This window comes from Juglans microcarpa x Juglans regia, chromosome 1D (genome assembly GCF_004785595.1).
Source record: "Juglans microcarpa x Juglans regia isolate MS1-56 chromosome 1D, Jm3101_v1.0, whole genome shotgun sequence".
NCBI lineage: Eukaryota > Viridiplantae > Streptophyta > Magnoliopsida > Fagales > Juglandaceae > Juglans > Juglans microcarpa x Juglans regia.
The window spans coordinates 46,705,894-46,719,998 of record NC_054594.1 but is presented as its reverse complement, the minus strand read 5'-3'; the positions used below and the strand labels follow the sequence as shown (position 1 = coordinate 46,719,998).

General features: G+C 34.7%; 2 protein-coding genes across 2 annotated transcripts; both read left to right on the top strand.

Moving 5' to 3' along the window:
• Window positions 1-2,645: 2,645 nt before the first annotated feature.
• Window positions 2,646-5,505, top strand: LOC121264396 (tetraspanin-6). The gene is made up of 3 exons (XM_041167557.1): window positions 2,646-3,308; window positions 4,158-4,474; window positions 5,161-5,505. The coding sequence occupies exons 1-3, from the start codon at window positions 2,817-2,819 to the stop codon at window positions 5,198-5,200; spliced, it is 849 nt and encodes a 282-aa protein (XP_041023491.1). The 5' UTR covers window positions 2,646-2,816; the 3' UTR covers window positions 5,201-5,505.
• A 1,360-nt stretch (window positions 5,506-6,865) lies between these two features.
• On the top strand, window positions 6,866-13,428 carry LOC121264352 (MLO-like protein 12). The gene is made up of 15 exons (XM_041167491.1): window positions 6,866-8,100; window positions 8,415-8,472; window positions 8,588-8,823; window positions 9,094-9,210; window positions 9,303-9,363; window positions 9,847-9,935; window positions 10,131-10,205; window positions 10,338-10,432; window positions 10,527-10,576; window positions 11,002-11,042; window positions 11,186-11,359; window positions 11,664-11,699; window positions 12,258-12,325; window positions 12,508-12,568; window positions 12,719-13,428. Exons 1-15 carry the CDS (start codon window positions 7,975-7,977, stop codon window positions 13,187-13,189), a joined length of 1,758 nt encoding a protein of 585 aa, XP_041023425.1. The 5' UTR covers window positions 6,866-7,974; the 3' UTR covers window positions 13,190-13,428.
• Window positions 13,429-14,105: the final 677 nt, after the last annotated feature.

The following is a 14,105-nucleotide window of genomic DNA, read 5'->3' as shown; positions in this document are numbered from 1 at the left end:
ATTTATTTTTTTAAGAAATGAAGTGAGAATACTAATTGGATGCGGCCTTTTGGGTTTGAAAATAGGAATGAGTTCCTGCAACCATTTGATAACACCTTGGCAGTCTCTCTAAGGAACTTAGGCTCAAAAGCCTGCCTTGTGTAGTAGATGCCGCTCCCCCATTCACTGGACAAATGCAATACTGGCCCGCCCCATCTCAGACCATCCTTCAACGAGTAAATGACCCAAAACAACAATTTAACTACAAGATTAAGACCCATCTCACATTACCCCATCACGTTTTGGGTCCAACTTTTCTTGAAGGACAGCCTCATTGATCAATCGAGGCCGTTCATAAGAAAATTGTGGACGAGTAAGATTAACCAATCACTACTGTACAAAACATGTGCCCGTCTTCCAAGCGTAGGGACTTCGGTGGGATGCTGTGAAAGAGCACTCTTTCCAGCCCGGCCTTTTACAGAGGGCCCACATCCTCGTGGGCCCCATAAGCCACGGAGGAGCACCGTGGCCCACCATTGAGTCACAAAACGAGTGGCCTTGACGAGGGGCCCTCTGCCCTGCTCGCGTTTCCTCAGTTATGTAGCCAGAATATCGAGAAAAAAAAAAGTTCAAGTTTATTCCTCTCCCGGGATCTGATCGGCAGCAACTACCAATGAAGAAATTGAACAAAACAGCACCAATACCCAAATTAAAGAGAATGTACAGAGAAAGACAATGCAGGACGTTCCTTAGCAGACACATCGTCATGACTTATCACGATCTCAAACTTTTTTTGAAGTGGAACGTTTGCCTTAACTTTACATCGATCTATGCTCATCAGGTCATTACATTCCTGGGCTTTCACAAAGTAGTATCCCATGATAAAGGAATTAGAATCCGGTCGTTAATTTCAAAATTTTCATAGGGTTATCGGATCTATGAAAATTACTCCGATGCATCTTAAAATCAGTCCCTTGTCAAAAAGCACAAACTTTAATAAAAAAAAAGAGTAATAAATGCTTTTACCTATTTAGCTTTTATATATATCCCTTTTGCAATTTTGACATATAATATTTTATATTAATTAGGAAAGATAAATAGTACTATTCGTAATCCCATGCATGCATGCATGGTCATGATTTATGCCTTTGATATATAGTACTACTTAACCTTGCTCTCCTAAGTTATTTTATAATATGAATTTTAGATTTTTGTTTTTAAATAAGTATTTTCCTTGGGATAAATTTGGAGCAGTTGGGCCATGATCATCAACGTATCGATGATTATATATCATGATAATTATGTAATTGGTATGTATATAATTAGAGTATTGGTGGAACGATGGTTTGATTCCTTGGAGCTGTTTGGAGACATCAAGTTGTACTTTTAAGGTACTCTGCGTGTGTGAACACGCATGCATGTTGTCTCGGTAGGGCGTTAGTCAATGTTAGTTTCCTGATGAGCACAACGTGAGAAAGTTACATAGAAAATGAATGATATGTGAAGATATATCTCTCTATATATATATATATATACATATACAGTGTCTTTTGAATTCTAATTAATGTTAGCTTACAGTACTACTTCTGTGCAACATTTTTTAGAGTTTCAGACATCATGAACATCTAGAGGCATGGATCGAGATGTACGCAAGAAAATCTATAGTTACATGCAGTACGTACAGATGAAAAGCAGAAGTACTAGAAAAAACAGGAAAAGCAACACGGACAAGAAATATATATAGACAATTAACATGATTAACCACTTGCTATTTATTTTTAGTTGTATATAGCTAGTGGAATATTTTCCCATTAAAATAAAAAAAAACAAGGTCTAGTGGAGCCGTAAAGAGAATCGTATAAAGACAATATTAAACAAAGAATGTGAGAGAGCTAGGATAAGAAGACCTCTATATGTTCCATCTCCACCACCCATAGAGAGTCCGATCGATCGAATGATCTGGTTCTGTTTATTCTTCAAAAAGAATTCCAAATGGGGCCCATGAACCATAGCTACATAAGCAACTCAATGAATACCCAACTTGTAATTACCAAAAAGCCAATTATTCTTATATTCTTTCCTTGCCTTGTAGAATGCACAGCGAATTGAAGCATCTTTCGATCGTAAGCTAAATTCTTACATGTACATGGTTCGAAGCTATCTTAATTAAACTGAAATATCAACATCATTCAACGGCATATGCTTGGCTTGCACCGAGAGCTAGCTAGTTCATGATTTGATCTAATTCATATTTTTTTTTATCCCAATATTTATTTGATGCATGCTAGCTAGTGATCATCTATACATGAGAGCATGCAAGCTTAATTATGGTCCGAGTTAGAGACACAGCTCGCACAATGTTAAGAATGTTATTTTAGACTGCATTTGGGTAGTGAGGTATAATTCTCAAGTGTTTTGTGAATAATAGTGAAAAAATAATAAAAAAATAATGATAGAATATTGAATAGTAGTAAAAAGTAATAATAAAATAATGAATAATAGTAAGATTAATTCTTAGTACCCAAACTCATTAAGTACTATAACATATATATTTGCTTAGTGACTAAGTATTATATAGTCATATATCCCTTTTAAAGTATCTGATCTATTAATAAAGTTCATGAATACCCTAATACGCGGAAAGCAAATAGAGGAAAGGTAAGAGACATTTTGAATTCTCAAGATGTGATCAGAATCCAAAACAAACCAAAAGCAATGCCACCCATTTAAAGAGAGAGAAAGCTGAAGAAAAACACAGTACCACACGATAATAAAAGGAAGCGACCAGAGAGAGAGAGAGAGAGAGAGAGACCAGAGAAAGAGAGCTGAAAGAGATCATGTATCGGTTTAGCAACACGGTGATCGGCTTCTTGAACCTTTTTACGCTCTTAGCGTCGATACCCATAATTGGGGCGGGACTATGGATGGCGAGGAATAGCAAAACCTGTGAAAGTTTCCTCCAGACCCCACTTCTTGTCATAGGTTTCGTTGTCCTCGTTATTTCGCTAGCCGGATTCATTGGGGCATGCTTTCATGTGGCATGGGCACTTTGGGTTTACTTGGTGGTCATGTTGTTCATTATTGCAGCCCTAATGGCTTTCACTGTATTCGGGTTCGTGGTGACGAGCCAAGGTGGTGGTACTGCAGTGCCAGGTAGGGTTTATAAGGAGTATCGTCTAGAAGACTACTCGCCGTGGCTGAGGAATAGGATTAAAGATCCTCAGTATTGGATGACCATTAGGAGTTGCATATTGGGTTCCAAGGCTTGTGAAAAGATTGCCTCTTGGACACCTCTTGATTATCTGGAGAGGGACATGTCTCCCATACAGGTGATCGCGCGATTATCAGTTTGTTCTAATTTTTTCTTCAAGGCTTTTAATTTCTAAATGGCTGTACATGTACTCATGTGTACGTACGTGGCAGTTTCTTTGATATTTATTTTTTTATTTTTTTGGGGAGACATCATTTTGATTGCAAAAATTTCAACGAGTTCTCATCTTTTCGCTTTGTTTTCAGCTGGCCGGTTAATTAACGGCAACATTTCTTTTTTTCTGTCCGATAAATTTCTGCATGGGTATGGGTCAAATTTGATTCATTAACAAATAATCTCTCTCATTTGAGTTGTTTTGGTTCATTTTTTGTTCAGAAGAAAGAACTTCTTTTTTTTTTTTCTGGATTAATTAATGGCTAAATTTTATTAGTTTTTTATAGACACGAATCCTTATTCTTTCAAGAGTTTTTTTTTTTTTTTTTTTAAAGACAAAATAAGTTCAAGATAATGATTTTTCTTTATTAATCGGATCTCCTGATCTATTGGCGGTTAGAGATATCTGTGGGCCCTAATTTACGTTTTATCATGTACTTATAACCTTAAATTTCTACCATGTGGCTCCTTTTGTATGTAACTATATATATATATTTCCATTTTCCAGCCTTATTTTACTCTTTTGAAAAAAATAATTATTTTCAAATCACTAATTTTCATGAGTCTATACTGAAAAGAAATACCATTACAAAATTAGCCCCTACTGATTTTTTTTTTTTTTTTTTTTGCATTAACCCCTACTGGTTAATAATTAGAGCTACATATATAATTCTATCTATGCTTAAATTAATTTCAGGGTGCTTGGTGATAAATTAGTTTACGGTAATTCAAATGATCATGATTTTGTGTGCAGTCTGGTTGTTGTAAGCCACCAACAACATGCAATTACAACATGGCAACTACGATTGCCCAAGACTCTGACTGCTACCGGTGGAACAATGCGCCCAACTTGCTGTGCTACGAGTGCGATTCGTGCAAGGCCGGGGTGCTCGAGGACGTGAGAAGGGATTGGCACAAGCTCTCTGTTCTTAACATTGTCATGCTTGTGTTTCTCATTGGAATATATTCAGTCGGGTGCTGTGCTTTCCAAAACACAAAACGAGCCGAGTCTGATTACCCCTACGGTCAAAACCGGATGACCAAAGTCCGACCCAGATGGGACTATTACTGGTGAGTAAGATACTTCTATTATTTTTTTTCCCGCTTTGATACGTTGGTAAGCGACAATCGTGGACCATTCAATCTCAAATTCACATGGCATTTGTTTTGGTCGGGTAAAAGAAAGAAAATTAGGGGCTAAATGAAAGGGAACGTTGTGAATTATCACTTATCCTAAAAATTTAAACTGATGAGAAGATGTATATTTTATTATTTATTTTATATCTTAACACGTTGTACAACTTTGAAGCTTATTTGAAATAGTTTACGAGAAACTTGGACGCGTTCCCTCTCCCCCCCCCCAACACACACACTCTCTCTCTTGACTTTGTTTGTTTTCACAACTTCTCTCAATTTATCTTATCTCATGATCTAATCATTACAATTTTATTAAATTCTCACATAAAATAAAATAAAAAATAAAAAAATATATTTTAATAATATTTTATTTAATTTTTAAATTTAATTTCAACTGATCACATCTGATCTCATCAATAAAAACAAACGACACTTAGTCCGTTAGTTTTTTCATTTTTCGAGTTCCAAAGTTCAAACAGAGCAATGGTCCGGTGGCCCTAAAACTCGGTTCAGGGTATCTCTAAAGGCTTAATTTCCCTTTTCACTTTTAGATTTGCAGGCGAAGCTTTATGATCTCTCTCTCTCTCCGTGCTAAGCGTTGCTTTTGGTTTACTTTACAGGTGGAGATGGTTTCACGACAAAAGAGAACAGCTTTATTAGCTGAAGAAGTTGATCTTGTGTTGATCTCTCAGTATCTCCCACGTTTGTGTTCTTGGGTGCTCTAGCAATTAAGACGGGACAGTTCAGTTTATTTTACACTGCACGGGCATTAGAGCTCTCAAGGTCCTCTTTTTACAGACTTCTTTTGCTGCTTTTGAACCCAGATGGGATTTGCCTTTATTTCAAAGATCATACCGGTTGCTTTTTTTTTTTTTTTTTACTTTCACTTTGCCTTTTGACATTGGTGGAGGTTTTGCTGAGGATAAAAAGAAAAGAAAAAGAAAGATGTGGAGGCCGTTTTAACACATGGAATTGGTTTTTCATTTTCTTAAGAAAATTGTTGGAATATGCAACTTTTTTCCCTGTTCAACACTGCATTAAAATTAAACCAAAGAAGAGAAGGGGCCGGTAAGGATAAAAAAAAAAAAAAAAACCATTAAAATCAGTGTAGTGTATAAAAATAAAAAAGTAACGTCAAAGCCACAAGCTCTTGGAGTACCACCGCATAAATTAAAGTTTTGCATGCAGCACGCGTTAAAGAGAGATGCATGGGATAGGATAACCGATGAGTGATCAGTAGTCTCCCACATTTTTTGGAAATTTATGCCCCTAACTGCTACACATGATGCAATAATTCTAAACTCTTCAACTCATATCTTCACTATATATTTGGCTTATCCTATCTCTTAAATTCTGAATGAGTCTCCCAAAAAATATATGTGGAAGATCGGCGGCTTCAGATTAATGTCATATAGTGGAATGCAGATGAATAAATGTAGGTTGCTGGTTCTACCATATTCTAAAATTTGTAAATATTGATGTCATAAAATCTTAATAATTTGGTATGAAACAATGGTTGATCATATTTGAGAAATTTTATAAATACAGTACTATTCTAAGAATTTTTTGTGCAAAAAGGTAACTTTCATCCCAGCTAGAGGCTCATATTAAAGCTCATTATACATATATACTACAAAAAAAAATAAAAAACTTATTTGTGGTAAATTATTTATTACGAAAATAAATATTTTATATTAAAATTAGTCATTTCTATAGTAAACAATTCGTTACACATATATAATGTCAAGGCTCTAATTATTATGGGACTTTTTACTCATCTTATTTCATCTCATCTCATCATTACAATTTTTTCAAAATTTTATACAAAATACAATAAAAAATTCAATATTTTCAAATATCAAAATAATAATAATATTAAAAAATAATATTCTAATAATATTTTATTTAACTTTTAACTTTAATATTAATTCATCTCATCTCATCTCATCTCATCTCAACGCACTGTATATCCAAACTAAGTACTCTCCCATCACCCATGTTAAGTGCCATATAATTAGATGGGTGCATGGACTCTGAGGCCGGGAACTGTTGCATGCATGTACGTCAAGTTCCATATTATAATATGTTTACGGTCAGGTACGTGGAACACTGGAAGCAACTTTCACAAGCGCGCGATTACGATGACTGTTTTTATAACAATAACGTCGAAATATATATGACCATCATATTCTTGGACTATCTTCATGATCCACTGACCTAATCAGATCATCAAGCGATCCAAGTTGCTGGATCAATTTGTCCGTCGTCATGCATACGAAAGTCAACCATTAATTCATGATCCGTTTGAATTTGAAGGGCTAGCTGCTTGATGTCGCCATATACATGAATATCATTCGCCCTTCCTCATGGAAAATGCCAAATTATATATAAATTAAGAACATCATAGTACGTAGTCTTTTGCCAGTTTTGTAGATAGTAGTATACTATCGATCACGTTCTATTGAGTGCATATAATTCTTAGCCTACCTAAAAAATTAATTAGAATACTATGTCTGTCGAACAGAACAATATTGACAGTACTGTTTGTCATTGAAGAAACGTGATTCAATATTCAATTAATAATGGTAATATTTTGGAAATTAAAAATGAAAAAGGGACCTAGTCAGCGGGTTTTAGCGATAGGAAATTAATCAAAGAAAAAACCAGGGAAGGGTATAGCTAGCTAGCTAGCTCATATCATGATCGGTCGGGTAGTGATCAATTAATGTACCAGTAGTTTTTCCCCCAGGTAAAACTGATAACTAAACTAGCGCCGGTCAAGGCAAAAGGTACGTACTTCGTCTTGTTCTTCTAATTAAACAAGGTCTATTATAATGTTTTGAGCATTTGACTTATATCGCCCTAGCTAGCCTGTTCCATGTATACATCATGATTAGTTTTATTCTTGTTTTGTTTTCTTTTGGGAATGTGTATTATCCATTTATTAATTAATTAAATTAAAGGTCAATAAAATTGGGTAGGAAGAATAATTATTTAAAGCTTGGGGATAATTCTCTTCTAGACTCGCCCCCCCTCGGGGAGGCTCGGGGGATTTAAGTATATAGTTTATGTCTTATGATTGGAATCTCTCTCTCTCTCTGACTGACTAACTTCCTCTCTTTGAATTTGTCAACAAGTCCTTTTGTATTCCGTTGACTTTCTTTTTCAGTCCCATGTTTTATTCTGATCAGACTCCAACATTACTCTTCGTATAATAAACAACAGACACTATATATATATATATATATATATAGAGAGAGGGAGAGAGCGATATATACTTGTATATATGTAGGAACTGCATGCAATTAATCTTTAATTCTGTGGGGAACTTGCAAGAGGTTGCTATTGGTTACCTCCACCGTCATCGACTCTGCAATCTCCTTCGTTATAATTTTTTCAGCATCGTTAATTAGTATTGGTTTTGCATCGAGCGGATGGCCTCCAAACTGGAATATGAGCGTACAGTGGAGGACACGCCAACATGGGCTGTTGCGGTGGTGTGCTTCGTGTTGATTGTTGTTTCAATCTTCATTGAGTATATTATTCATGTTATTGGACATGTAAGCATTATCTATCTGTCCAGTAATTAGCATTGATCGCTTTAGTTTAGCTTTATAAGTTGGCTCTAGGTGGAATTTAAGAAATAAACTTTCTTCATACAGCTAGCAGACTTAGATATTGAAGTTTTGTAATTGGTTGGATCGATTAAACTACTTCAAGCTTTAACCACAACCAAAACATGATATTCCTGTCCCATTTTTGGGGCAGAGCTATATATCAAACTTCCTCATTAGAACTGCCTCGATCCTGATTTTTTTTCCTCCCTTTTGTTTGAAATTCTTTCTTGATTACTGAAGTTGTTGCATCTCTATAGTGGCTAAAAGATAAACACAAGAGAGCTCTTTACGAAGCACTTGAAAAGATCAAAGCAGGTAGTTCACATGATTCTGCTCATTGGCGCTTTTCTTTTTTCTGTTTTTGAAAAATGGTTGCCTGTTATCATGCATAGATAGCCTAACCCTTTTTTTTTTGGTTGTTTTTTGTCAGAGCTGATGCTACTGGGATTCATATCCTTGCTCCTAACAGTGTTACAACAACCTATTTCGGGAATATGTATATCGAAGAGTGTTGGAGCCACTTGGCATCCCTGTGAACAGTTGAAGAGTCAGACAAAGAAAAATTATCAGAACAGTACTGGTCGGAAACTACTACAATTTTTGGAATCTGGCTTCGGTGAGAGGCGAAGGTTAGCTACAAAAGGATATGACAAATGCGCAGAAAAGGTAAGCATGCAGCTCTATCATTCCTTTACATAGTACGTATCACCAATTAATATTTATTTATTTTTCGGTTTTGTGGAGGAAGACTAGTAGGCGAAAATATAGCTGTGAATATTAGTCCTATATTATCCAATTAATTTAATATTTTACGTGGTGTTTAATGCTCTGATCTCATAAAACATGATTCGACTTTCTAAAAATATGACTTTGATCATATGAATTGGAAGCTGAATTTAGGGGGGTTAAGGTGCTTTTGGTTTCGTATTTTGGCAGGGTAAAGTTGCCTTTATGTCTGCGTATGCGATTCACCAGCTCCATATATTCATCTTTGTCTTAGCCGTTTCTCATGTGCTCAACTGCATCGCCACCTTGGCTTTGGGCAGAACAAAGGTAGTTTAGTAACGTGCATTTACAATATCAACCCTCACCCTCTTTCTGCCCTCTCTATTGTATGGATGTCTAAATTCTTGTTTGGATTGCAGATGAGAAAATGGAAGGTCTGGGAGGATGAAACAACGACACTTGAATATAAATACTCTAATGGTAGGTCCCATGCAACTTTCAGATCAGTGCATGCGCAATGGGTCATTGATTGTTTCCCATATATTATTTGTGGGCCTAATTTACATTATCTTTGAATGAAACCTACTACACCACTTGGCCTAGTAAAATTAATTAATTATGTTTGACACATGATAAAAAAAATATTCTCATTTTATAAAATTAATAAAGCTGTATGGACTTGGTCAGTTGCTCTAAAGATCAGGGAGACCTCTCTCTCTCTTCCTTTGACAATGCTCAGCATAGTAGATTATAAAAATTTTTTAAAAAAAACAACACGATCACAGTATATTTAGATGAAAAATTATTTAATTACAAAGAAATCTTATAAAAATAAATATATAAATTGACATAACTTGATATATATAATCTTTATTCCCTCTCCCCGCCACAAATATATCTAATTGGTGGAGATGCTTCTTTCAATGCTTTTAGTTTTTCAGTCTGATCCTATAATTAATGCAGATCCAGAGAGATTTAGATTTGCAAGGGATACATCATTTGGGCGGAGGCATTTGAACTTCTGGAGCGAGTCAACAATCTCCCTTTGGCTAGTAAGTTACTGAGATATTGTAAATTATGTGAATTGACAATCATAATTAACTGGTAAAGAACAAAGAAGTTAATCGGTATATAGAACCTTTCTCTGCATGTATGGATTTTATAATATGGAACGTCCTGATCAAGTATATATGCAGATCAATTGTTTAAATTAAGTCCCTAGCTAATTTCCTTGATCCTTTCATCAGGTGTGTTTCTTCAGACAGTTCTTCAGGTCAGTTGCCAAAGTTGATTACCTCACACTGAGACACGGATTTATCATGGTAAGTGCCAGTTTTTTGTTTTTTGTTTTTTTTTTTAAAAAAACTTCGTCTGAAAAGAGAAAATCCAAATTCACACTGATAATTAATGGAGCTGCTGCGCGATATATGCAATGTTACGTTGGGTGATTTCAGGCACATTTGGCACCCGAAAGTCAAACAAAATTTGATTTTCGAAAATACATCACCAGATCACTTGAAGAGGATTTTAAAGTTGTGGTTGGGATCAGGTTGGTGGTCATACATGATTTTCAGGTTTATGCTTCTTTGATTCGTTTTCAAATTCACTTTAAAACTCCTCAACTTACTCCTGATCATGCGCAGTCCAATCATATGGTTCTTTGCGGTGCTATTCCTACTGTCGAACACATATGGTAAGCTAAATACTACTTTTTCTCAACAAATCTGGACAGTTTTTAACATATTTGGAATTAGAGTCTCGTCAAATTTGAGCTTGACATGAATACCATAATGTTTGTCTTTTGTCCGACCCAAATACGGATTATGCGAGTAATGCTACTCATCATCCCAACTTCTATAATTTTTTTATCATTTTATGATGTAACATTAGGTGATTGAAAATTATTTATTATATTTCACTTATAAATCTATCATCTAATATCACATAATAGGATGATGAGAGGATGATGGGAGTTGGGATAATGAATAAATTTTTTCATTATATATAGGATCCATTCTTTTTGTTCCCTTCTCATTTTTTGTCGAAATTTATGATCGTACGTGGATCGCCGCCATATTGACTACAAACTGAGTAATATTTCTTTCTACGTATGGACAGGCTGGTATTCTTATCTATGGCTACCATTTCTCCCATTGATTGTAAGATCAAAACCAGAAACAAACTACTTTTCTACATTCCTATCCGCCTATTGCATGCTTTCTCTGTTAGATTCTCATCTTTGTGGTGCTTAATGTTCAGTGGACCGGAAGTCATGTGGTTTAACTTGTGGTGAATTTTACAGATAATCCTGATGGTGGGAGCAAAGCTACAACTGATCATTACAAAAATGGGGCTAAGAATTCAAGACAGAGGTGATGTGGTCAAGGGTACGCCTGTGGTACGTCCAGGTGATGACCTTTTCTGGTTTGGACGCCCTCGGCTCATTCTCTTTCTTATCCACATTGTTCTCTTTCAGGTATTTTCCGTATCTCCAAAAAAATCAACGCGTATATATACTATATATATATATATATATATATATATATATATATATAGTAAAACTATAAACATCAGCCTATAGCCGCAGCACACGGGTTAAAAAAAAAAAAAATCACATAGGTGTGCTGCGGCTGTAGGCTGATGTATAGAATGCCTCATATATATAATATATATATATATATATATATATATATGCATGCATGATGCATGACACTAGTCCATGTATATTGTAGAATATTCTAACATTGGGCTTTTGCTTCTGGCCTCTTTGTAATTTGCAGAATGCATTTCAACTCGCATTCTTTGCTTGGAGTTGGGTACGCCTTCTATTTTTCTCATGTACTTATTCAATCATCTTATACGTATAAAGTAGTTAATTATGATGTCTAGCTGTGTCATTAGTACTATAGAAAGATGGGTTTTACTATTCATCATCCCCCATATCATATTTATTTTAATTTATTTTTAGTTTTATTTTTTTTAAACTAATTAAATTATTGATCTACTCATCATCCATACACTATACATTTAGTCAAAGAAAAAAAAAATAATATGTCGGTATGTGGAGATAATAAATAGTATTTTTCTATAAAGCTTCGTGTGACATTCATAGTGCTAAAAAATCATTCCTAAAGGGGACCTAAAGTGAGATCAAAGAAAATGTTTCTGGACACTTTTTCATATATATATATATATATATAAGAATTTTTCGGGAATCTTGATTCGGCTTTGAGTAGTACTGAAACATGCATTATATATGTAACTCTGTTACTTGTCTTATATATATAGTACTGGATCAGCAAATACATGATATATGATTAATTTCTCAAATTTTCCTCATATATTAATATATATTTTAATTTTCATCTATTCAGTATGAATTTGGCAAGAGTAATTGCTTCCATAAGCGCATCGAAGATATCGTCGTAAGAATCTCAATGGGGTGAGTTTCATCATGATATTGATCATTAACACTGGTACCCATGTTGGCATGCAGCATGTTTAACTGGATGATTAAGAGTAATCATGATCACCTATATATATATATATATATATATATATATGATTATTGATTTTCATCAAGTCTAATGACGACACGCTCATGGATGTCATTTTCTTGATCAGGGTCATCGTACAAGTTCTATGCAGCTATGTGACTTTGCCTCTCTACGCTCTAGTGACTCAGGTCTATCTTTCTTAATTGCCACATGCAGTACTTAAAAAAAAAAAAAAAAAAAAAAAAAAAGAATTTTTGAGGGAAACATCACCAATGCATGAGAGGTTATTTATTAACAAATATATATATTTGTATTTACCGTTTTTATTGATTGTACAGATGGGCACTAACATGAGATCCACCATTTTCAATGATCGAGTGGCAGCAGCGTTAAAAAATTGGCACCGCACGGCAAAAAAGAACACTAAACATAGCCATCATTCCCATGATCAGCAGTCTAATTCACCATTGTCGAGTAGGCCAGCGACTCCCTCACACGGGACGTCCCCAGTTCACCTCTTGCGCAACCATCGCCATAGCAGCCTCCAAAGCTTGCATGCATCTCCAAGAAAGTCTAATATTCTTGAAAATAATATTGCAGCTTATGATTGCGACCTAGAGCTAGAAGAGTACTTACCATCCCCAAATAATTACCCAAGTACTGGAGCTGATCATCATGAATATTCTGAGGGGATAAGGCCAGTTCAAGAGCCAAACTCGACGCAATTGCCTCCAGTAGCACTACCGGGAGCTCTTGATCTCTCTCAACATGAAATCAACATGAAGTTGTCGGATTTTCGCAAAGAATAAGGCAAAGCAGGTTGGAACGGAACATATATAGGAGCTGAATGCCTGAACGTCGCCAACGCAGCTTGTAGCATATATAGTGTACATTTGTTTGTGCATGAAATACGTCGTAATTGGTGCCTGGTGGATTAGGAAGCAGCAATGATGGCATCGTTTCTCTTTAGGGCGACGTACATTTTGATTGATTTCGAGACATGATATAAATTAATATATAGTACTTTCCTTTCGCACCCATATATAAAAACTAAAAGAAAATGAAAAATTTTCACTTTTTTTAGTGCATGTGTATATATATATATATATATATATATTTTTTTTTTTGGATTTTATGACTTTTTCTTGAATTATAAATTAAGATCATAGTTTTCATATTTTTATTTTTATTTTTATTTGAATGATATGAGTGATGCTAGAGTAAAATGTCTACGTACGTTGAGTTTCTGTTTATTAATTGGTTGATAAGGGTACGTACGTATTATCCGCCAAATTAACACAATAATATTGGTCGATCTAGTACAGATCAGAGAATATTAATTAATATTATTGTACTAGTTATAATTTTTGGAAAGTTCAATATTGAAACCATGGAGTAGAAATATTTCAAATATATTTATAATAAGTGACGAGTATGATGTTGTAGGTAGAAAAGCAGGTAGAGAAAAAAAAAAAAAAATCAGAATTTGACTAAAGTTTGACTAGCTCAGTGGCAGTCATGTTCGAAGGTCCCCGTACGTTTTACGCCAGATTTATCAGATATTTATATACAGTAGAATGGTTTGATATAAATTTTAAATAGATAAATTTTGTATAAATTTTTATATAAAAATAGACTTTAGTTAAAAAATAAAAAAAAAATTATTTTTTATTAAATGAGACCTAAATTTTTACAAATGATTTATATAAAATTTATATATTTGAA

Coding starts and splice junctions, on each gene's coding strand:
- LOC121264396 (XM_041167557.1), top strand. CDS start 2,817: ATGTATCGGTTTAGCAACACGGTGATCGGCTTCTTGAACCTTTTTACG. Junction 3,309..4,157: donor GGGACATGTCTCCCATACAG/GTGATCGCGCGA, acceptor TTTTGTGTGCAG/TCTGGTTGTTGTAAGCCACC. Junction 4,475..5,160: donor CCCAGATGGGACTATTACTG/GTGAGTAAGATA, acceptor TTTACTTTACAG/GTGGAGATGGTTTCACGACA.
- LOC121264352 (XM_041167491.1), top strand. CDS start 7,975: ATGGCCTCCAAACTGGAATATGAGCGTACAGTGGAGGACACGCCAACA. Junction 9,364..9,846: donor TGAATATAAATACTCTAATG/GTAGGTCCCATG, acceptor TAATTAATGCAG/ATCCAGAGAGATTTAGATTT. Junction 10,577..11,001: donor CCTACTGTCGAACACATATG/GTAAGCTAAATA, acceptor ACGTATGGACAG/GCTGGTATTCTTATCTATGG.